Genomic DNA, 23408 nt, shown 5'->3' on the forward strand with positions numbered 1-23408 from the left:
CCCCGTGAGAGAGGCCAGAGGGCTCAACTTGAGTAAAACCTAAAGCAAAGAGACCTTTGCTAATCTGCTTCTCTCTTAGAGTTTTTCAGAATCATTGTTTCATCAGCATTTCATGATGTCAGTGTAAGTTTGGTGTGGAAATCTGCTTTTTTCTCAATAATGTGTGGATGCAACAAAACCAAGAAAATATTTTTTAGTGACTCCATTGATAGGTGTGGCAGTTTCTTCACTTGAAATAAAAAACCTTTAACATGTACAGTTCAGTGTACCTGGGATGGAACACGTACATGGATCATGAGCTGCTCACTTTAGGGGAGGAACCTGGGATCTGAAACTCCTATTTCTATAAAAGTCAGCCATTGCATTTTCCGAGGCTGTTGGTTGTGGTTTGTTTGGAAAAAAAAACCCACAAAATCCCACCTTTTTTGATAACCTGCCAAGATGCTGCTGCTTCAGAGTCCCCAGTTCTTGTAACATGAATTGTATKAAATCTCTGGTCTCTAACATCATTTGTTGCTAAGTTAGATTGAGGAAGGAGACCCTTGTACACAATTTTTGTTGGCTTTTCAGCTCTGTCARCTACTCCAGGAGATACTGACTGACCTCTAAGTCTTCTGCCTGATGTTAAAAGAAATTGCTGCTGTGTGCAAATAACTGGCTAAATTTCCTGAATGTCTCTTGACAGGTGGTTTGTGTTGGCTCAATGGCAGAGCTGGAAGAGCTGTCTGGAGTCAAAGTCACGGATCTCCATCGAGAAAGGTGGGTCACACRGKCTGCTATTACAAATAAATGAGYAGGCATTWAWAAAAAAAMARMCAARAAACTTGGGTTTTTTTTYCCTAAGCTCTGGGAAACAGATTTAGGGAAAATTGAAGAATTTTAATAGGACTTGTGATTTAAGACATGCAATTTTTCCTTTTGTTCATTAATTGAACACTGTTAATACAAAAATTACAGAGATTAGTAAAAYKGAGGGTTAARCAGCTGTCACCAATGTGCTCCAGTRCTTCTCCTGAGTGCTGTTTTTGMYTGCTGGCTGTTTCTCCTGCAGCATTGACCAGCTGACCATCCCATCCCGCAGTGGGAAAGGTGCCCTGCGCCGCGTGCCCGAGGTGTTTGACTGCTGGTTCGAGAGTGGCAGCATGCCCTAYGCCCAGGTGCACTACCCCTTTGAGAACAGGAGGGAGCTCGAGGATGCTTTCCCTGCTGACTTCATCGCYGAGGGCATCGACCAGACCCGGGGATGGTAATGCTCTGCCTCTTCATTCTGWGCMGTTATTGCCTGCTGTCTGACTCCTYAATGCYTTATTTCATCATTAATATACTTATTTAACAGCATTTTACAATACTAAATTCATTTACTTCAATGCTTTTATATCTTTAATGCTCTACAGGTAAGTGTGTGATTGCCTTTTTAACCTAAAACACAAGGTAGCCTAAAGCTTGGTCACAAAAACTTGTAGAAATACAGTATTAACAAGAAATCTTATAGAAAACATAATTAGGTAATAGAGCACATCTTTGGCCTGATAAGGGAAAATCTCAGCAGCTGAATTGTCACAGAACTTGACTTATCTGCTAGAAACAGAGCTGCAATTGAGTCACTTGAAMTGCAAGTCAATATTTCGAGGATTTCAAGCCTAGTAATTTTTGCCTCAAGATTCAGTTTGAATTTTGGGTTTATATGAGTGTAGAAAAAAAATGAAACCTATAGTTTACAAAAAAACCCAAATACTTCAGCTGTAAATGTCATCTGCTTATTTCACTCTGGATAAATCCTTTTCAATCATTGGTGAAAATGTTTTTCAATTTTCTGTGGTTAATGCTCTCATACCTTCTTATATGCCTACATACAGTCTTAGTTTTAGCATTTTAAAGTGTTTAGTCCATGTTTGAAGTTTGAGGTTGACTGAAAATTGAGATTAAGATGAATTTTTGTGTTTTCTGGATTAGTGATCTTGACTATGTCCAAGCAGAACTTTTCCATCCAGTAACTTGAGGTATTAGAGCTAAATAAATTCTCTGGAATATCGTTGGCACTTCCTTTTGCCCAYTCCTCCACTCCCCCAGCAAACCAAGCAACCAAAGCAGGCAGGATGCCAATTACAACTAAATTTGTGATTGTAGAGAAAATTGTCTTCACTTTTCAACCCTGTATTTGTCATACAAAAAAATCATCTAAGTCCTTAATATACAATCACTGTTGTGTAGCAAAAGGAGAATTAAAAACTTATTTTTCCCTCTTTATTCTTTTTTTCTGGAAAAAAAATAGAAAATAGTGTTTTTTTTTTCTTTTTACCTCAGGTTACTCAGGATAAAGACATAACTCAGGATAAAGACATAAAATGCATGCAAAAGGGTGTGGACAGAAACTGATTTTCTCCCTGCTACATTTTATAAAGATCAAAGGGCACTTATTGTAATTTAGATGACAGAAAATGAAATTAAATAAAATAGTTCTACAATGTGATCRTTCTTACATAGTACAAGGGAGCTACTAAATGTAGAAGTTCAGCAGAATTAAAAATAGTTTGGGATTTTCATGTGGATACAAAATTCCTGGTGGTTATGAGGAAGGGAGGAATGCAGAGGTTTCAGTTTTAGGGTTTATCTGTTTGGGATTGGGATGGCACAGTGCTGGGTGTGTGGCACACACTGACTCCTGGCTGGGACTGAGCTGAGGCTCTGCTAACAGCAAGTGTTGGCTGGTTTGATCTCCTAGAAACAGGATCTGTTTTGTGAAAAGCAGAAGGAATTAAGATGTGAGGTCTAAGAGGAGAACGAGCAGGTGAGTTCTGAAGTGCTGAGAGCACAGGGTGTGATTTGAATTTGGCACATCCTGTGTCAAGTGTGAAGATTGAGAATGGGGATTGGTTTTGTGTCAGCTCTCAGACTGCAGCTGCTCTGAGGTGAGGGCTGGGAGTGGGGAAAGGCTCAGGAGGTGCAGGTTTGGTGGCTTCTGGTTCACTCCACAGAGGAGGAGAAAAAATCGAGGGAGACAAGGGGAAAATTAATGTGACAGAGGTGATTGTCTGGGAAAGTGATATTTTTAATGACTTTCTGCATGGATAGAGAAACAGCTGAGTTATATTTGTTAAAGCCACAGGACAAAATCTTCGAGCAGCTGGGCTGCAGGGCTGGCAGTGCAGGGACAGTGGGAGGAAAGGCTGTGTCTCTGGCTGGGTGTTGGGAAATGCAGCATGGATTTACAGTCGTGGTCAGAATGAATCCACAGCTGGAGGTTTTGGTGTGAACCACAGGATCGTGAATTYACCCACAGCTGTTCGAGGAAAAGGAGAAAAGATTCCCTCCCTGCTTTCTCCAAAGTGGAAAATAGMGCAAAGAAGTGGATTTTTGTGTCTGTTAAGGGTTTTTAGTGCTGTTTGACTGACAGCTCTTTATCTGCAAGGGCATACCCAGAAAYGGACTGAGATYTGGTGAATGGAAGGTGAAGCAGCARAGAAAYWGAGSAMGTTTTCTRGAAACAAAWGTGTCTGTGGACAGGATATTTCAWAAATRAGGTSCAGAAAGACACTYCTTTAAAATATTCAGAGTGAATKAGGTGAATTTTAATAGCACAACCTGTGGAAGAATCAGAAGAGTTCCATCAGAATATGTGGATCACAGGTTCTCAAAGACAGTCTTGTAGCTGTCATCAGCTAAGGTACCTCGCACTGAGGCTCCTTGGGTTTGACAATCTGAACATAAAATTAGTGAACTACCCTTGGATGCATTTTCTCAGTGCCCACAGTCTGCCTGTACCATTTTCCTTATACAGGGAATTAGGAATCCTGAACAATCCTGAAATCTCTCCTAGTTTGTTCTGCTTTGTGCTTTTTGCCTGCAGATGCAGGTGCTCTAACATGAGAATTTGTKCCCAGTTTGCAAAAAGTGCTTGGGGTTTGTCAATGAGGGACCTTTTAGTAAATACTGAGGAAAAACTGCTGTGGTTGTAATGAGCTGTCAGCCCTGGAGGCTTGAGGTTCAGTCATTGGGTAAATACTCAGATATTTGTGTTTAGGGGGTTTATTAAGAAAGTTAAAAATCAAGACAGGGATTTTGAGTGCAAGTGTTTGTGTGCAGGTGCAGGAGYATTGGTCAAAATTCATGAAATTAAAATGTTGTTTAATAAAGAGAATTTGTATCCTGCAGTGTGAGTTGAGGTGATTTTGAGAGTTAAGGGCTTGTCTGAGATAAGCATCAGATTTGTCATGGAAGTCACTCAATAAATGCACACAGCTACCTCTGCAGAGGACCCTCAAGTGTCAAAATAATGCTTTTGCAATTATAGACTGCTTTTTGATAAAAACAACTGTGGAACATACAGATGGATATTTTTTCTCCCCCACTGACGTGTTTCTCCACTAAATCTTCATGCAAATATGTAGTTGTGAGACATAACCTCCTGTGCCTTATTACAGCTTTTTTATAATCACCTTCCCTTTGAAGGTTGCTAAGCAGTTGTCAGTGTGATGCCTGTTTTGAACAAGGAAAGCTGTGGCCCACCCTCCAGTTACTTTCTTAAAAGTAATTACCAGCAGTGCAGTTAGAGCAGCTCACACATCCCTCCTTTGGTGAGGGCTCTGGCTCCTGAGTGTGAAATTATCACATCATCCTGCACTTCCACTTAATTTCCCAGATATAATCATAGATCACCCTTGTGAACAACAGGTGCCTGTGCTTGCTGCAGCACTGATTTCCAAAGTGTCCCAGTTTATGGAGTGATTGCAAACACATCCAGTAGAGTGGGGAGGAACCACTGCTGCCCTTTGTTGTGGGAACATTCTCGTATTTCCTGGGATGGCTGATTTCAGCAGGTAACCACAGCCTCCTTCCACTCAAACCTGTGCTGGATTGGAAGGAGGCTCCTCTCATTTTTGATAACTTGCTTTTATCTTTCATGCTGTGTTCCATTGTCAGTCAGCCTGAAGAATACATAATTAACACACACACACAAAKTGTGCTGCTCCTGTTTGGTCCTGACTGATCCCATGCTCAGAGCTTTGTAGTGAGCAAGTGGGAAATTTGTTCAGGGGCAGAATTCCCTTTTTTGTATTAAAGAGGGAAATGCTGCAATTTGCTTTCTCATGACCTTCCTAATGCTTCCTATTAGAATTTTTCAGCCTCCTTGGACTACAGATTCCAGCTGAGCAAACAGCATGATAWGCTACAAATAGGAAGATCTACTTGGAATAAGCTCCTCTTCTGACTCTGTGCCACATAAATGTTCCCCAGACTTCAAATTCTACCYTTGCTGGAGGAAATCAGCATAATGAAACATTTATTTTGTAATGAAGACATGCAGACTTCAGCTTGGTGTATTTCTAAAGTCCCATTTGTGTTGTCTCTTGTTTCAGGTTCTACACTTTGCTGGTGCTGTCCACTGCTCTTTTTGGGAGGCCTCCTTTCAAGAATGTCATTGTGAATGGCCTCGTCCTTGCCAGGTTGGTGTCAATCAGCTCCYTCCTGAGCAGCCTTTTAGTCAAAGCATGTTTCAGATAAGTCCTGCAAATTGTAAATGGAATCTGAAATGGGCTTTGGAGCTGTTAAGACTCCAAAGGGTGATATCAGTGTACAGGAGATAAGAGGCACCTGAGAGTGAGAGACTGACACATCCCAGCTCTCTGCTGCACTGGGTTCTTTCCAGCAGGATTGGTCCAGCCTGGAGAGAGAGAAAATGAATAACAAGARTAGGAAAGAAATTACAGCTGTTATGCAGAGTAAAGGGAATGATAAATGGAGTTTCAGATGTAATTTTAAGTTAATTATGTTTGTTTCCATTTATTTTCGAATGAAGCTTTGCCAGTGGGGCTGGAGGGATTGATTCAAAGCTAGTGCACCTTCCCTCAGCTGTAGTAGGAAAGACAGATTTCCTGCTTAGATTTGTAACTTGGGAGCCTCTTGGGTTGGGTTTTGGTTTTTTTCAGCTGCTCCTGTGGGTTCAGCAGTCATACAGAAACAATGTGCTAATGTATAGAAGTATATAATTAGGTCTGTGCCACCAAGAACRTAACAGGACAGAAAAATTGAGCTGGATTTGCAGGGCCTTTTTTTTTGTCCATGTTTTACAAGAGTTCTGGGAATTGATGCCTACATTCTGCTGTTTTCTAGTGATGGCCAAAAAATGAGCAAAAGGAAGAAGAATTACCCCGATCCCATGACCATTGTGGACAGTTACGGGGCTGATGCTCTCAGGTAGGATTTCCTTGGTGGCTGTTCAGTGTGGTGTGCTTGGTCCTTGCTCAGGGCAGATCCACCAAGAGGCTGCTGGAGGGGTTTGACAGCAGCAGGAAGAAAGTTCATTCTAGAAGCTTCTAGACCACTGTGGCAGCCAAGCAGCTGCAAGAGTGAGTGATTCCAAAGAACTGGCAATGGGTGTGGTGCCTGGGCTCTCCTTACCCTTGTTATGTCTCTCTCAAACCCAAGCTGATGTGTTCCCACCTGCACTGAAAATCCAAGTTGAACCAGTGAAAATGTGAATAAAATATTTGATAAYAATACTGCAAGGTCACTGTTAAATCATTGTCTTAGAGAAGGGTCATTGTATAATGCACAAACATTTGTTTGCTGTTTGTACCACACTTTTTCAAGAGTGRAAGTGCTTTGTTTTTGTTGATTTGAATATATAATTTGCACCTGATAGTAGTGGAACTAGAAGAGCAGGAGTGGAGCAGCCTAATGTGTGCAGATAAATTGTCCTGGTCAAACAGAGATTAAACACAGTTCAAGTGGTTCATTAAAATTAMAGGAACATATAAAGTAATTACACAGTCACTTGGTACTCTGGCTTGGTGCACTGAMTACATGCATCGAGTGGTACCTTGAGGTAAAGGTGCAATAAAGACATTTTAATAACTGCAGGAATGCATTGCTTGGGCATTCTCTAGAGCCCTGTAATTCTTGTGTATATAAGAAAACCTCCATCTCACACATTGTGTGTGTTACAGCAGCACACACAACTGATGGGCTGCATGAAAGCTGAATGTTTACTTGGGGAAGATGGTTGTTGCTTCTAGATAATTWTAAAAAATCAATGTGAAGTTCCTAATTGTTTCAAGCTTGAGCATTTAAAAGACCTAGCACATKTTGGGTGGAGTTCTTAAATTTAATCAAGATTGTTCTTTGCAAATAAACACGGTGTGTTAGCGGGGTAGCAGGGAGTTGGTAGCTGCAATAATAAGAGTGAAAAGGGTTGGAATTACTCATWCTGGAGATTTTTAAATTGCAGGTGATGTTTCTATTGGAAAAAAACCCTGCCTTTTTTATAAACAAACCAAAAAAATCTCAAACCCCAGAAGTTACACTTCCATTATTTATGTGGTTATTTTTTTTTTAATTTCTAAAAAGCTAATTCATTTTTCTGCCAGTGTACTCATTCTTTAATGTCACATTTATTTATACCTACACCCACACAGAGAGTAAAAAGCATTGCAGCCTGGGCTCATTTCTGGAAGGAGCTCTGCAATTCACTTCTCTCTTTTTCTGAGGCGCTTGATGTTCTCTGTTTATAGCAAAAGCTACAACTGAGGTTTTTTCCTTGGCACTGTTTCCCTGCAGAGTTACTTTAGCTTTTGCAGTRCACAAATATATATATGTATATTTTAACTCCAGCTTTGAAGTATTCTCAGCAGTAGCTTGATAAATAGATCAGCAGAAAATATAGATATAAGTTGGTGAAATGAATATGGAATTGAGTAGAAAGGGCAAACAGCAGAAATAACAGTGCAGTAAATTTAACAACCCAAYTTGAGACTTCATGAAACTTGAATCCTGAGTGAAATTTTTAAGAAGGGCCAAAACAGTTACATTTCAATATTGCTGAGRCTTGGGCTGGAGACCTGTCCAAGTTGAGCTGTGTCAGAAAGAATTTGCTGGTCATGGCATTTCTAAGGCTTTCCACTGTTCTGGGGTAAGGATTCCTGTTAGAAGTGAGGAGTTCCATCCTCCTCTCAACCTGATCTTAAAATGCAGAAGGAATAACACAGCAAGCTGCTGGTCTAGAGAAGTGAAGAGGAGATGATTTTATTTTTTCTCATACATTGTTAGCAAACTCGCTAACACTGGCTTGATTTGAGGAAGGTTTTATTTTCTGCCCTGTAGGTAGCTGAATGGATAGAACTCTTCCTTTATTGTATGTCTTATTTATCTTTCCATAAAAGAGATTTATCTTTGCATTGGAGTAATTGAGGAAATTGYTCTTCTTTTAACATTTATTTATTATAGGGCTGCTTTATTAAAAGAAACAAAAAAAAAAACCCCTCAGAAAACAATACAACACCACCAAAACTGGCACATAAGTAATTGTGATGGAATGAAGGCATGGTTTAAGGGAAGACTTATAAATTCTAGTTTCATATGGGAACTTACTAATTCATTGCCATTAATTGTTCTGTACTTCTGTAAATTTATAATTTGAATTCAGATACAAATTCAGTTGGATGATCTTTGGAATCCCTTCCAGCCAAAGCCATTCTGTGAATTTGTGTTTAAAAATGGTTTGGCTTTTTTATTTATTTACTTCTTTTTTTTTTTGATACAGCACTGGAAAGGCCCATTTCTGTGCTGCATTACTGTCTGTTTATTCTGGCAGCTCTATTTTTATCTATTAGATTTAATGCAAGAAGCCCTCTCTCCTGAAGAATTTATGGTCTGGTATTCTTGAATGTGCTGTGTCAAACCCCATTAAGATTTTAAAGCCTCCTAAAGGAAGTGCCTGTAAAGTTATATTAGTTTGGAGTCATGATTTTAAAAGTTTAAAAATGTGAGAAAATGGGTTAATAAATTTGGATTGAAAAATGCCACAACCTTTAAAATGAAAAAAATGTTTGGTTTGGTTTTCRTATTTGGAAAATTAAATGAAGTGTATCTAAATCAAGTTTGCATTCAAAGTTTTTTTTCATAGCTGAGTAGGGCCTGGTTTCTCTTTGAGTTAACTTGATAGATTCCAGTTTATTTCTGAAGACAGAATGTTTATTTGGGGAAGATGAGGGGATGAAGTGTAAAGATGATTTTTTTTTTGTGAACTCAGAGRCAGCAAAGAAGCTGAGGGATATATTTGTCCCTTGTATAAGTAGTTGGTGTCACCTGGATCCTCTGCTTTGCTYCTTCAGAGCTGTCTCTGGAGCTCAGGCACATTTGTATTGGAGGGGGTACATCATTTGTCCACTTTTCTTTCTTGAAAATGTTAATTTCTGCTCTTTTCCTTGGATTTRCCTGTTTTATTTTCCTCCTTAGTTCTGTCAAAGCTTTTCCTAATTGAGGAAATGAACTAGACTGAGTTAAGGGGTYTGGTTAAGAAATTCAAACTGTTATCAAAACAAGAGGTGCCARCCTAAAGCTGAACACTAATTCCATGCAGCCTCTGCTTGTTTTGTACTGTGATAGCATCTGAGCATGTGTTAGCACTTCAGTGAACTTCTGGGGTTAAAAAGGAAAATTTAAATTCAAATTCTGTATGCAACATCTTAGAAAACCTCCTGTAGCAGTAATGAGGAAATGGGTTTATATTCAATTTGTTACATGCCTACAATAGAATCATCTTTGGAGCTTTTAGTGTGAAACTCTTATCAGCATATGCAGTTTTAAGCTTTGAAGTGTTGTGCTCTTATTTTGCAGGTTGTACCTGATCAATTCTCCCGTGGTGAGAGCAGAAAACCTGAGGTTCAAGGAGGAGGGAGTGCGGGATATCCTGAAGGATGTGTTCCTGCCCTGGTACAACGCCTATCGCTTCCTGGTGCAGAACGTGCAGATCCTGCAGCACAAGGTGCAATCCCTGGGGCTGAGTGCAAGGGATTGTGTGCTCCTTCAGGGTAAAAATGAACCACCATTGTAGGCAAATGGAGATTGGAAGGGAGGTTTGGACTCTGGAGGTCATCTGATCCTTACCTCCTTGTTCTAAGCARGGCTGAATTCAAAGTCAGATCGGGTTGTGTATAATCCTTTACTCTACATTTGTTGTTTGCTGTTTGTACCCCATGTATAAAGCTGTAATCACCTGCATCTTTCTCTTCTTGACTGAGCTTAGTAAATGGAAAGCAGAGYAAGGTGGGGACTGCCAAGGCTTTTATTTCTCAGATTAGAGTGCTCTKGACTCCTTTTTATTTTACATCAATGGGATGCTGCTGCATTCAGCCTTGTGAAAGTGGAGGTGCAGACCTGGTGTTTGTGGAGTCAGGACACACTGACAATTCCCACCTCACTGGGAGCACCAGTTCAAGCCCCATGCACTGGAGGGGATCCCTCTAAGCTGGCCCTGCTAAACCTGGCTGGTTTTTAGTTTCTCCTGTTGGTGTTTCCAGAGCAGCTGGGGGCAGCAGGTCCCACGGATCCTGCCTTAGTGCTGCTGCTTTGTCTTTGCTGTTCCCCTGGGAGGTGTGGGCAGCACAGCTCCAGCCCAGGAGGATCTGTGCAGGGGGATCTGGATCTGTCCAGGGGGATCTGAATCTGTCCAGGGGGATCTGAATCTGTCCAGGGGGATCTGTCCACGGGAATCTGTCTGGGAGGATCTGTCCAGGGGAATCTGTCTGGGAGGATCTGTCCACGGGAATCTGTCTGGGAGGATCTGTCCAGGGGGATCTGTTGAAGTTCCTCTGCAGGGCTCAGCACACCCAGATTGAACATGAGCAGAACTGCAAATCAGTCAGCAAAGTTATTTTCAGTCGTGGCTGCTGTGACAGTTTCTTGGACTAACTCATTTATTGGAACTTTAATTATGAATCTGCATTAAAATGCTTAACTTGGGAATACTCAGTCCTGAATACATTAGCCACAGCAAGAAGATTGTCTTCTGTAACGTGACAGTTATTTTTTTAAAGTTAAATTTAAATGCAACTTAGAGAAAAGATTCAGAAATGGAATGAAAAGAAAGGCAAATCACAAAAGCAATAATGCTTTAGACTTGTAGATTACATTTGAAGTCTACTAAAAATGCTGGATGAGTGACAGCAGTTTCTACACTTTCAGCGTGAAAGCAAGATTAAAATTTTTCTTATAGTAATTTTTCATTAAAATTGAAGATTTGATGTGTATATTGTATAGTTTCTATTGAAACCAATTTTAATCTTTCAGCTGAAATTAATGACAGCAGGTTAGAGCAGACTTTGATGGGAGAGTGGGAGGTAAATGAAAAGTCCAAACCTTGCTCCTTCATGAGCAGTTGCAGTGGCAGYCTGGTCACTATGGAGAGCTGCCATCTGAACCAATAAAGGCAGCTGACTTCAGAAATCAGTAAAGAGCTGGCTTAAATGATTGAGTTTATCCTATTTAGCAGCCACTTYGGGGAAGAAAGCTTGCTCACTCCAGATCCTAATATTTAACAAGTCCTTTTTAAGGACCCCGAGACAGCATTCATCAAACAAACTTAGGCGTTGCCCCCAAAATACACTTGTTTATCCTTTTTGACCTTTGAATTTGYCTAAAGAGTCCTTTATAGCTTTTTGCTGTGATCCTGTTAAATCTTACAATGTCAGCTCAGTTGGGGATGGAGGACCCCAGTGGAATRTCCAGGTGCTTAAGCAGATAGTTTTGGTAATTCAGCAGATGGATTTTTTTCTTTCTGRATAGTGAAACCCTTCCTATGCAGCACATTAGGCAAAAGTATGTGCTATTGGAGGTGATAATGCTTAAATTACATTTCGTGCACAGGTTTAAGCAACTTCTTCATTGTATTCTGCTTCCTGTAAGAGAGAAAGTAAAATCCCACTCTTCTGGATTAGGTATAATAATGATTTAATGCTTATTGTAATTCCCTCTGTAGTTGTAGTGGCCTCCTTTGCAGTTAAAAGTTGTGATGAGGCAGCAGTGGGAGCAGGTTTTCCACAGCTCCTTCTCTTACATACCTGTGTCTGGAATTTAAGGTTTACGGGTAGGAAAGCAGTGTAATTCAGGGAAGATGCCAGAATAATGCTGGCTGACAGGTAATTGAAAATAGAGGTTTGATTATACACCCTGATGAYTTGGAAATGTGCTTTGTGTTTTTTCTGTTGATGATAGGATGAGGGAAGAGAATTCCTTTACAATGAGAACACAGTTAAGGAGAGCAATAACATCATGGATAAATGGATCCTTTCTTTCACCCAATCCCTCATCCAGTTCTTCAAAGCTGAAATGGCAGGTATGCACTTTTGCTCAGGGGGTCTGGGAGTGTTTCACATTTGATTGGAGAACTTTCCATTCCATCCAGAGAGTCCCAAATTCCATGAGAGACTTGGTAAAAGGAAGGAAATCTTTAACCAGCTACCATAATCCATGGAATTCTGCTTTCATGGGTGTTAAGTCAGTTTTTGCTATGCTTGTTCATGAGATTTCAGAAAGTGTTGAGGCTTTTTTTGTCCCAGCTAATCCTGTGAGCTCAGTGGTGGAGCTTGTTGCTGTAACAACGTCTGCTGCAGTGCTTGCAGCAATTAATAATATTCTAATAGTCATAGCAGTGAAAAGGAAACCAAATAGAATTTGGAGAAGCTGTAAAAAATGGGATGAAATRGGCAGTGCTTAAGTCAGCTGAATAAAATAATTCTGAGAGGTACATGRGCACAGTGTAGTCCCATGGAGAGAGTTTCTTTGGAGTTATACTGTGGGAGTGTGTGCAGCAGGATGGATGGTGTTAGGATATGACAGCTGTAGGARGATTTGTCCAGGTTTTTCTTCCTGCTTGTTGTCCTTTTCATCATCCYGTCCCTCTCAATGCTCACATTATGTTAAGAGACCATGAACTGCAAAGAGGAGATGCCTCAAGAGCCCCCTGAAGTAGGTGATAAACTGCAGATAAAGTCCCAGAGGGATTTGAAGAGCTTTTCTTGCATTTGAGGGCTGTGGAAGCCCAGATACTGAAAAGAAGGTGGCTTTGGCCATTGGCATTCCCTCCATGAATGAACAATAACACCCCTCTTGTCTGTGATCTTAAGCTGCCCTCAGAAGTTTTAGAAGCTTGGGAAGGAAGGTGTTAAAGGGGATGACAAATAAAGAAACAGCTCAGTGCCAGATGTGAGTTTGAGGACACAGGACAGTCCTGCACTGTGCTCCTCTCTTGCTTTCCCCCCTGACTGATGTGATTGTGGCTCTTACCAAGACCAGTACAGTGAGTTTATCCTGTTCTGGTAGATGAAATAGGTCATTTGGTACAAACAAAATTCATATGAGCTYGTCTAAGAACATTTCATTAAATGAAGAAAGAATCCTCAAGCTACCCAGCCCAGGGATGTGATGAAAGCTGGCTCTCATTGATGAAAATGTGCCTYCTTCCTGCAAGTTGTTATCGCTGAATTTGGATGGTAGTGTGTGTCAAGTTTTTTATGTTGCCAAGCAGAAATGAGCAGAGCCTGGGCCAATTCATGTGCAGGATGTAAAAAGGAAAATACTCTGAGGGGCAGCAGAAAATTCCTTTGTGAGTTTGTGAACCCGGTATCCTGGAGCAGTGCATGGTTTAAACAGAAATATTTGCAGGAAGGTGAATAGAAACTTGAATTCTCTGGATTTCTGAGGAAGAGAAATCTGACAAAAAGGGATGTGTCAGTGACCATATTTAGAAAATAAGAAGATCCTTCCAAGCAGCAGGAGAGAATTCCTGCTGGAAAATGAGAGTGTAAAGACTTTCAAGGCAGTAGTGTTGGTATGAAATGCTGCTGGTTTGTGTTAGATGAAGATAACATCATCYGCTCATCAAATGAGTGGCAGTCACATTTGGAGGGGATTAATAAACAGTATTTTTCAATTTATTTTTCTGCATAAACTCTGGATTCAGTCAGGCAGATCTTAATGAGATGTAGTGAATTTGTATACTGTGACAWGATATTCCGGTGCTAATCTCTTTTACAAACCTATTCTGGATTTTTTTTTTAAAAGGATTTTCTACTTCATATCACTTCAGGTAGSAAAAATGTCAGCAAGAGACAAGGAAAGATTATAATGGGGACTGATAATGTCAAATGCTCAGTAAAGGAGATAAATATAAATTCCTGCAGCTGGAATAAGAACACCCAGGTTTGAAAGTGGCAGTGCTGAGGAGACACCACTGAGCAGGGAAATGCTGCAGTTGGGCTCTGCTTCCATTTCATCCAGTGTCTTTCGGACAGGAGCTGAATTTTACACCGATCTGCCTCTGGAAAAATGTTTCCATTAAGTCCAAGTTATGTTAATTCTGCCCCAGTTTCTCCTGGCACTGGAAGAGGCAGCAGTGTCAGCCCAAGTGGGGTCAGTGTGGGATTGACCTCACCTGAATAGGCTGAGGAGGAAGGGGAGGAACCTGTGCCCTCTCCAACACTGGGGTGCCTGAGAGAGCCTGGAAAACTCCAGAGAGGGGAACAAAGCTCTGCTGCTCCTGGATGGGGAGAGCTTTGCCTTCCAGGGCTGGGTGCAGCAGGAGAGGGAGGCCCAGCCCAGCAGAAACCAGCCCCRTTCCCAATATTGCTGGAAAATGGCACAAGTTGTATGTGCTGAAACCTGACGTGTTTCAGGGGTGTAAAAATTCTGTATTAAAAATCAATAAGCCTCATTAGGCTTTTATTTTCTACTAAAGTGCCCAATACAAGCACTTATTTCACTAAAACATCTTTTCTCCTGATGACAGAAATTAAAAGAAGTGTGTAGTGTCTCTTTCCAAAGAAGAAAATTTCACAATTTGATTACAGCTATTGAGAACAGAAATGCATTTGTCCAGGCTAATACTGTATTTCTTGTTAAAGATACACTCTCCCCAAAGGATRGGATTTTTGATTATTTTAAAATTTATTTATAACTTGTCTCCTAGATCAATAATGTACAGCTAGAGGAAAGGTTAGGATTTTTTAGGAATACAAATTCCCCTGTAAATCATGTCTTCCCCACTATAGTGTGACTCTTCTAGGCATTTCCTTTTTAGGTTTAAATCCCAGCTTTCTGCCTTTAAAAACWCTTCTGTTTTACAAAACACAGTGAAAAGTGTGGAGCTTTTAAAGCCAAGATCCATTTTACTCAGTAGCTGCTTGATTAATGAAMCTGAGTCAGAATGGGGTTCAAGAAGCTCTTGGCTTTCGGAGAAGTGAAATACAAGTTTTCCCTTAGAAAATTGAGTCCTGTAAAAGGTCCATCCCCCCAGCCCCCCTGGTTTTCTCAGGAACAGCTGAAATTTGTTTCTCTGTTGCGTAGTGATGCTGGTGATGACCTTGGTGCTGGCAGCTCTCCATGATTTCAGTTACACACAACTTGAAAATACAGCTCTGTTTATCTCTTACCTCATCAGCCTTGCTGCTGCTTCTTATTCTTTTAGCTTACCCTGTTACTTCGAAAAATAGTAAAAACCGTAATTAATTCGGGGAGAGTTGGTTGAAGTAGGTGTCTCATTTTAAATCTGCTGAGCAAAAGGAAGTCTTGGYAGTAATTAAGAAAATTTTATTTTCTGTTTCTGCAATAATTTCTGTTGGACATGCAGCGCCTCGGCTGCGTTTGCAGCGTGTGCAAATGGAGGATTTGCCCAATCCCTGCGATTAATAGTCTCTTATCCACTATCCTCTTTAGCAGGCAGATAAAAGCATAAGGCTCCTATAATGTCTGTTTGTGTGGGATTAGGGCAGCAATTTGGGGGGGTGGTGGTGTTTGTCTTGAGCATGAGAATGACGTGCATCTCCAAAATCCGGTTCGAACATGATCAATATTTCAGTCCCTTTTTGGAGCTTGCTGCTGCCCCGGTGCTGTGTTTGACAGTTTGACACCAGGGCTGTGGATGATAACGTGGTTTATAAGTGAGCAGCTTGCAGAGGGCAGCTTTGAACTGCAGGAACCCTTTTCCCTTGCAGCTTACAGGCTGTACACGGTGGTGCCTCGGCTGGTGAAGTTTGTGGATGTTCTGACCAACTGGTACGTCAGAATGAACCGCAGGAGGCTCAAGGTAGGGATCTGCAGCAAACTCCTGGCACTCCCTGCTAATGGCATGCACACAATCTTGGTTTTAAGTGCTGCTACTTTGTGCCTAAGAGTGGCACAAAAGTGAACTGTTTCCTCTCTGCTTTGTTGGAAAAACCAACCAGAATGCCCAATAATTCTGTTGCACTTGCTCAGTGGAATTGACCAAAGTTAATAYAGTTTGAAAAACAAATGTACTGCATTAACACAGCAAATCTTTGAGGCCTATTAAAGTGCACTTCCTGATCCTAAAATCGCTTTTTTTCCTGGTGAATTCTTCATTTAGGGTGAGAATGGAACTGAGGACTGCATTATGGCCTTGGAAACCTTGTTTAGTGTCTTGTTCTCCATGTGCAGACTCATGGTAAGGGAATTACAGCCCGCTTTCAGGAACACTTCAATGCAGTTGATATAAAGCATCTTTCTGTAGCACACTTCCACCTCTCCCTTTTGGTTGCTTACCTGGCCCACRGTGGCAAAAATGAAGGTGTGTATCACCTGATTGATAAGGAGACATTATTATTTCTTCCCCAATGCCCCAAAATAACATTTAAATATCAGGAAGGAGGTAAATAAGTAGTATGAACTCCATTATTTATTTCAGTCTGCATTTTGAGTAATGTCCCAGTTGCAGACACTGTGTAAGCATTGTTTTTGCTGAACTGTCCTTATGTAATTCATGGTATTACTGATTCATAATGTACAAGCAATAAAGGAAAGCTGGTGATTGAATGCAACATTACAGGCACCATATACTCCATTTATCACTGAGCTGATGTACCAGAATCTGAAAACACTCATTGATCCAGCCTCGGTCCAGGAAAAGAACACTGAGAGCATCCACTACCTCATGCTCCCCCAAGTCAGGTAAGAGRCAGCTCTCAGGTGGCAAAATGGGGTTTGGTTGGTTGTTGGGGCATTTTTGTTCATTTTTGGTTTTGATTAAGCTCTCTTGAATTTTGGTCTCTTTGCTGTAGGAGAACACTTCACTTGCAGTATGCTTCACTCTCAGTTTTAGCTGGGAATTTTCTTTTCCCTCCTTATTTAGGCAGTAGATTTGTGCTAGCTTAAAGGACTGGAGATAAGAAGGGAAGCAATTAGGAGGAATGCATGTTCCCAAATTGCAATATTTTCTTAGGGTGGGCAGGAATATCCTATTTGACTCCTCGAACTGTGTTGACTCACAGCTGTAGTCCCTACCTGTGAAGGGCCCTAAAGGATCAGAGAGATCACTGGTATTGCAGTGGATTAAGTTGGTTCCTTTATCCCTGTCTGCTCTTGGTCCCTGAATATGAGAAAAATCCTTCCTTCAGCCTTGCAGCTCAGTGTGAAAGCCCTCAAGGACAGGGGACCTGACCYTGATACTTTACGTGCCAGTTTAAAAATTTAAACCTTCTCTAATGGTCTATCTTTTTATGGATCTGTATCCTTTGAGGAGGGTGTATGGTCTTCCTGAGAGCTTTAATAGTGAGAGTTATTGCAACAGGGAGCTGGAGATTGACATAATGACGGTGCTGATTTTCTGTTGCCTGGGCAAGTGCTGTGAAGAATATGTAATCAAGGAATGCAGSCCTCATCAGGAGCTGCCAGCAATAGGTCTGGGCTCCTGCAGAAGGGAGAAGGGAAGGATGGGGWGCTCTTTGCAGGGCCTCACTTCAGGTGTTTGCAGGGCTTAGCAGCAGCATTTCAAATGGCTTAGTCACCCTGTGCTGCAGTTAGTGCTGACTGGCTGCTGCATCATGCAAATGTGGGATGTGTTTGAGAGGCTTGCTCTGCTTGTCTCTGTAGTGCATTTTGTTTGGGGTTTTGTCTGGTACTAGTTGGAATTTATTGGATCCCCTGTCCGTCAGTTGTTCCCTTGTCCCATAAGAAAATGCCTTTTCAAATCCAGATTATTGCTGGAGTTTGAGTTTCACCTGGAGTTGCCAAGCACATGTTTGCATTTACTTGGAATATTTTTCTGATAATAAGGACAATATCATCAATTAATAAGAGATTTTTGGATGCAGTTACAGTAAATACCACTTTACCAGTGTGSTGGGTAAGTGCAGATRAAGCTGAGGAACTGAGCCACTTTCWCAGCTGAGCTTGAYTCAACAGCTGTGTTAAAACCCCACTGAGGTCCTGCTTGGTTGCTCAGTGTCTGAATGGAAGGGTTGCGTTAAATTTTGTGGATTTGCATTCAGTCTGTGAAAAACAGTCACGTTGTAGCTCTGCAGTGTTGTTCAGTGAKGGCAAATAGTATTGAAATACTGCCRCATAATCCTGGATGAAGCTTTCTGGAAGCAAAATATCCCATTTTGGAATTTACTCATTTCCAGCTTGCTGGAGGATGATCCTGAAACATTGGTGTTTGGAAGAACAAAAGCTTCAAAAGAGGTGGTACCATCTCAAAGCCCTGATTCAGCTGATGGGGATATTTTAGTTCTAAGTTTTGTTTTACCAGCTCWGTTCTTACTGGATTTTGGGTTTCATCTCAGTATTTTTGCTCCTCAGGTTACAGGAACTATCTTTGTTCATTTCATTTTGTGCATATTTGTCTTTTTAACTAACATCTCTGGTCTTTCTTTGATATTTGAGTGGTTTTAAAGGAACTGCCCAATTAGTGCATCTATCCAACAAATCAGAAAAAACACATTTTCAGAACATTTTCAGAGCATTTCACTGCTTGTGTAGTTGAAACAAGATGTAAATGTCAGCTCACTTAAAAAAAAAAAAAACAAACAAAAATCCAATCCAACTTCCCCCCTCCCAAAATAAAACCAACTCAGAAACCAAAAGGCAACAGAACTCCCAATCCTGCCTTGGCTCACAATTATTTAGCCAGGAAAGATGATGAAAYTCTAAAACATCAAGCTTAATATCTGCAATTTCTGAAATGATGATAAATTGAGATSCAGTGAGTTGTTGTTATGGGTAATTCATTGTTGTTATAAGTACCATATTTATAATACCTTTCTTCATCTTCTTACGATATTATTAATGTAAATTGTAGTTTTTATTGGCTATTACTACAATAGGTTGTATGACTCAATCCTCTCCACCTTGTGAGAGGTGCTAACAAAAGGTGTAAAAATAGCTTTGCTATTTGTTTTCAGCAAGTTATTTCCTCTTCATCTTCTCCACAAAGAGAGAGAAAAAGCCTATTAGTTCATTTTTCAAATTGCCCCAACCAGGGCATAATTGAGTCTGTTGCAGGAAATGTCAGAGAAGGGGGTAAAATGTTTTCAATCTTCTCAAAGAGATGTGATGACAACAAAGCAATTACAATGTTTCCTTTCTAATCCAGGGAGGATCTCATCGACAAAAAAATTGAAAGTGCCGTTTCTTGTTTGCAGTCTGTGATTGAGCTGGGACGAGTCATCAGAGACAGGAAAACCATCCCAGTCAAGGTAGGACACCTCCTGTCATACCTTGGGAATGTGTAACAGCTTTGTAACTTCGGGATAAACGTGGGGAAATGGAATAGTTCAGTTTCTGTTTTGGTTTCTTCCCCCCAGTATCCTCTGAAAGAAGTTGTAGTTATCCACCAGGATCCAGAGGCTCTGGAAAACATCAGGTCTTTAGAGAAGTATGTACTGGAGGTAAGAACATGGTGCTGAAGTGGATTGTGTCTATTGGTTACCTGAACAACCATCCCTGCTGCCCATATTAACCCCTGACAGGTAAAGTGAATTTCCAGGAGAGCTGTAAGGAAAGGGGGTATCAGTGGATGGTGTGCCAGAGTCAGTTTAGTGTTGAGAAGTACTTAATGCTGCAAACTGACCACACTGGACTGAGAGGCTGTTAGAATCTGAGCAGCTGGCATTCTCTGAAGCCATGAACCCCTCTTCAAAGGTCAGTGTCACACCATTCTTGTCTTCCATCAATCCCTGTGGGTCTGAGGGGTTTTTGCCTTGTGCAGAAATGGCATGGCCCTTATCCCGTGCCTGTTCTTGGCAGRTTAAGGATTCCTTCTTCCCTTCAGTGAGGGATCTGTAACAGCAGATCTGCTCAGTGTTTAAAATGTGCTGTCGTGTGGTGGTTGAAGCTGCCAGTGTCARGGTCAGCTGCTTTACCTTGGCCGAGAGCAAAAATGTTCATCTTCCCAAGGAGGATCAACTCACCTCACCTGTCTTGGTGAGGGCAGCCATGTCAGTCAGGGAATTTGGGAGATAAAGCACAGGAGGACCTCTGAAACTTGTTAAATATAATTCCAGCAACAGCAGCTTTCCCCAAGCCCAAATACAGAAATATGGAAAGTGTCTGAAAACTCTGCTGGGGGAATGAGCCCCGGCTCAGGAAGTCATGGCTCAGTGCACAGGACCTCTGCATCAGTGCTGTGTGCTGCTTSCTTTCAGTTACTGTGGGAGTTAAAYGCTTAAGAATTGTGCACTGGAAGAATTTTAATAAAAAAAGTCATAATTGATTTACAAGTGTAACTGTAAGGCTTTTCTGTCATGTTAACTTATTGATTATTGCTCTTAGACTTGGCAGTTAYGATCCCTCTCTTCAGAATTGCTGTTATTATGAATTAGAATAATTTCAATATCTGGGTCTCTTCAACAACAGAAATTTGTTATACTTAGGCTTGTGCCCCATTTTTTGGATCTGAAAAACGAATTTGTAGATTCTGGTTGTAGAGGAGATGAAGTTTGCTTCTTCAAATTACTTCCAAAAGGATAGTTGCCAAAATTTGTTGTCAACTTCTACAGCTAATGAAAGGCAACAAAAGAAGCTAACAATTTGTAAATTATTACATTATTGGATTGTACATTAGTATCTTTTGATTTGTATTCCTTTGCTGCTGCAGACAGAGGTGTCTCTTCTGGGGACACGAATTACAACAAACTCAGATGCCTTTGTGGAAGCACGGACACRAAGTACTGTCTATTGTCCTGCTTTTATTGTGTGTCTTAAAATTCAACAAGCTGCTGCTGGAGCTTAGTGTGTGTTTTATTGTACTGCATGGCAATCAATCCTGTTGTTTACTGGATGCTGCAGAGCTAAAGAGGTCAGTGATTACAGGCAGGCTGGGCAGCATTKCTTGGGCTGCATTTGCAGCTTTGTTCATCAACCTCCTGCCTCTTCAGAGCTTTAGAACCTTCAGTGATTGCCAGGAGTAAATTTGCAGATGCCAGAGGTAATGGGTAAGGAGAATTACACCATTTAATTTCATGTAGTTGTTTTCCAGTTCCAAAAGAACTGGAAAAATATACTTGTCAATTCTTCAGAAATTTCATTCATCGCTTTTGCAGAAGGAGCTGTAGTCTTTGATCTGCAGTGCTGCTCTCTCATCTTCAGAACACAGAAAGTCATTTAAATAAATGGATTTTAATATTAGAACTCTCCAGATTATAGAGTTGTCATGCAAAAATAGCCAAGCTCACAAAATGAAATAAACCCAGAAGGCTTTTAGCAACTGGACACAGTTGCATGGTATTCATTACTATTTGAGGCCTTTTACAAGCCGGGGTCAGGACTTCTCTTCCCAGCTGCTTCCAGGGAAAGGTTTTATCTGAGTAAATTTGACTCTGCATGGTCTGAATCTTGTTTCCATCCAACCTTTGTACTCCCTCCAATGCCCAGCCCTGTGTAGGGCTGCTGTAAAACAGAGAAAATAGACTTTTCCATCAAACCCAGGGACTGAGCTGTGAGGGGGTAAATCACTGGAGCTGTGGCTGGGGGGGGTCCTTCGGTCTTTCATTTCTTACATTATTACATAATGAGTAATGTTATTACAAATTAAATCAATTCTTTCTCTTTTTGGGCTTGCTTAGAGCCCAGCCCAGCTGAAGCACAGCGTTTCTGACATTTCTCTGTCTCTGTTCTGAGGACTGGGCTTAGCTCGGGCACGTGGCACCAGCAAAAGGCTCTTGTGTGTTCAGGCATTCCTTGTACAGCTCTTCCAGCTGCTGATGGCAATGGCTGGTTGCCTCAGTGTGTCCACATGAGACTTGAAAGATGTKTTAAGCAGCTAATTTTGAATAATTAGCAAGAGAAAATTAAGAACTATTTTAAGTCAAAGCACTGAGACTGTTATAAACAGACTTAAGGTACAGATTTGCCTGTTTTTCTGAGACTCATTCTGGGTTTTTAAATGGATAATGTGTACAAAAGAATGATTTCCTTATCTAATTAGTATAAAAAACTTGTCCTGATGGAGTTGGCTTCTTGTGATTTATCTAATCAGGCCCAAAGTCATCTTTCAATTTGTGCTRTTTTTTGGATTATTATTTCTTTTCCCCCACGAGGTTGTCATTTACAACTCGTGGGCTCATTTCCAGCAGCACCCCATTGAAACTGAATTTCTGAAGTGCATAATTTTCATTAGATTTACTAAAAGATGTATTAAATAAAATTAGATTCAGTTGTGTTCTTGGCTCCTSATGGCAGCAGGACTTCCTAGGGAATTAGGCTGCGGCTCGGAGGTTGTATTTAAGCATTATTTCTCAATCCAAATGTTTGGCTGCTCTCTAGTCCTGTCATTCTGGTGCTGCCATTCCCTTCTGCTTCCTAAATGCCTTGGAGCAGCTTGTTTGCCAAGTGCACCTGGTGATGCTGTGGGATGGTGATGGGAGCTCTCCCCACCATCCAGTGGACATTAAACATCAAATGTTTGGAGTACTGGGCAGCCTGGCAGCCAAAACCTGCTGGATTGCAGTGCAATGAGCTGTAGGTCTGTGCCTGTAGAAGAGGTGCATGTTTTGTGAATGACAGTTATACATTTTCACATTTACCAACTTCAGTCATATCCCCCTTCAGCTTTCTTCTCTCCAAAGAGTTCCATGACACCATCCTTTCAATCAGTTGTGTAAAACTTCCAAAGGCAYGATTGTGTTCCCTTTGCATACGGGGACAAAACCTGCACATGTAACTCAGAAAAATGGGCTCACACATTCCTGCAGGGGCAAAATACCAGCCCTGTCTGGGCCCCTCCTGAAGTCCAGTCCAAAGCAGGTTTGAGAAAGCTGTTTTGGCTGCAGGGCACCTGCAGAAGRTTCTCTGAGCAGGGTGTTTTTCTGTGCAATGAGGACAGAAAATGGAATGGATWGGTAAGGAAGGAGACAAAATGAGGCAGTTTTGTACAACCTCAGCCATAAARTGGTTGGTTATGGTTTCCTGACTCGCTGTGTACTGGCAGGACTGTTCCAGCTGAATTTTSCCCCTGAGCTCTGCCAGGCCATGACTCCAATGCACACGGGGAATGGGTTTAGCTCTTCAGGCAGGTGTGAGAGGGAAATGAAAAGGACTCTTGAGTAGGGGCTGATTTGAGGTGAGAGCTGGCTGATAATAACAGAGACCTGTTCCTGGAGCCTGAGGGTGAGAGTGGGGGCGGGATCTGCTGCTGCCCTTGGGTTCAGTTTTGGCTGATGGCTCGGCCCATGGAGACAGCTCCGTGTAAAACCCTTACTCCTTTGGTGCTGTGTCCCTGTGCCCGCAGTGCCCCGGTGCTGTGTCCCCTGTGCCCGCAGTGCCCCGGTGCTGTGTGCCCTGTGCCCGCAGTGCCCCGGTGCTGTGTCCCTGTGCCCGCAGTGCCCCGGTGCTGTGTCCCC

General features: G+C 41.5%; 1 protein-coding gene across 2 annotated transcripts in view; it reads left to right on the forward strand.

Annotated features, from left to right (window-relative positions):
• Positions 1-23408, forward strand: part of IARS1 (isoleucyl-tRNA synthetase 1) — a 90058-nt gene that overhangs the window by 50936 nt on the left and 15714 nt on the right. For both annotated transcript variants that reach the window (XM_057368081.1, XM_057368082.1), the window contains exons 16-26: positions 686-759; positions 1052-1246; positions 5358-5444; positions 6112-6195; positions 9616-9763; positions 11992-12112; positions 15768-15859; positions 16160-16237; positions 16619-16740; positions 19163-19265; positions 19374-19457. In XM_057368081.1, the coding sequence (XP_057224064.1) occupies positions 686-759; positions 1052-1246; positions 5358-5444; positions 6112-6195; positions 9616-9763; positions 11992-12112; positions 15768-15859; positions 16160-16237; positions 16619-16740; positions 19163-19265; positions 19374-19457 (1188 nt within the window). The remainder of the gene's footprint in view (positions 1-685; positions 760-1051; positions 1247-5357; positions 5445-6111; positions 6196-9615; positions 9764-11991; positions 12113-15767; positions 15860-16159; positions 16238-16618; positions 16741-19162; positions 19266-19373; positions 19458-23408) is intronic.

The sequence above is a fragment of the Malurus melanocephalus genome, unplaced genomic scaffold (genome assembly GCF_030028575.1).
Source record: "Malurus melanocephalus ecotype Western Australia unplaced genomic scaffold, MMel_1.1 scaffold_87, whole genome shotgun sequence".
Lineage (NCBI taxonomy): Eukaryota > Metazoa > Chordata > Aves > Passeriformes > Maluridae > Malurus > Malurus melanocephalus.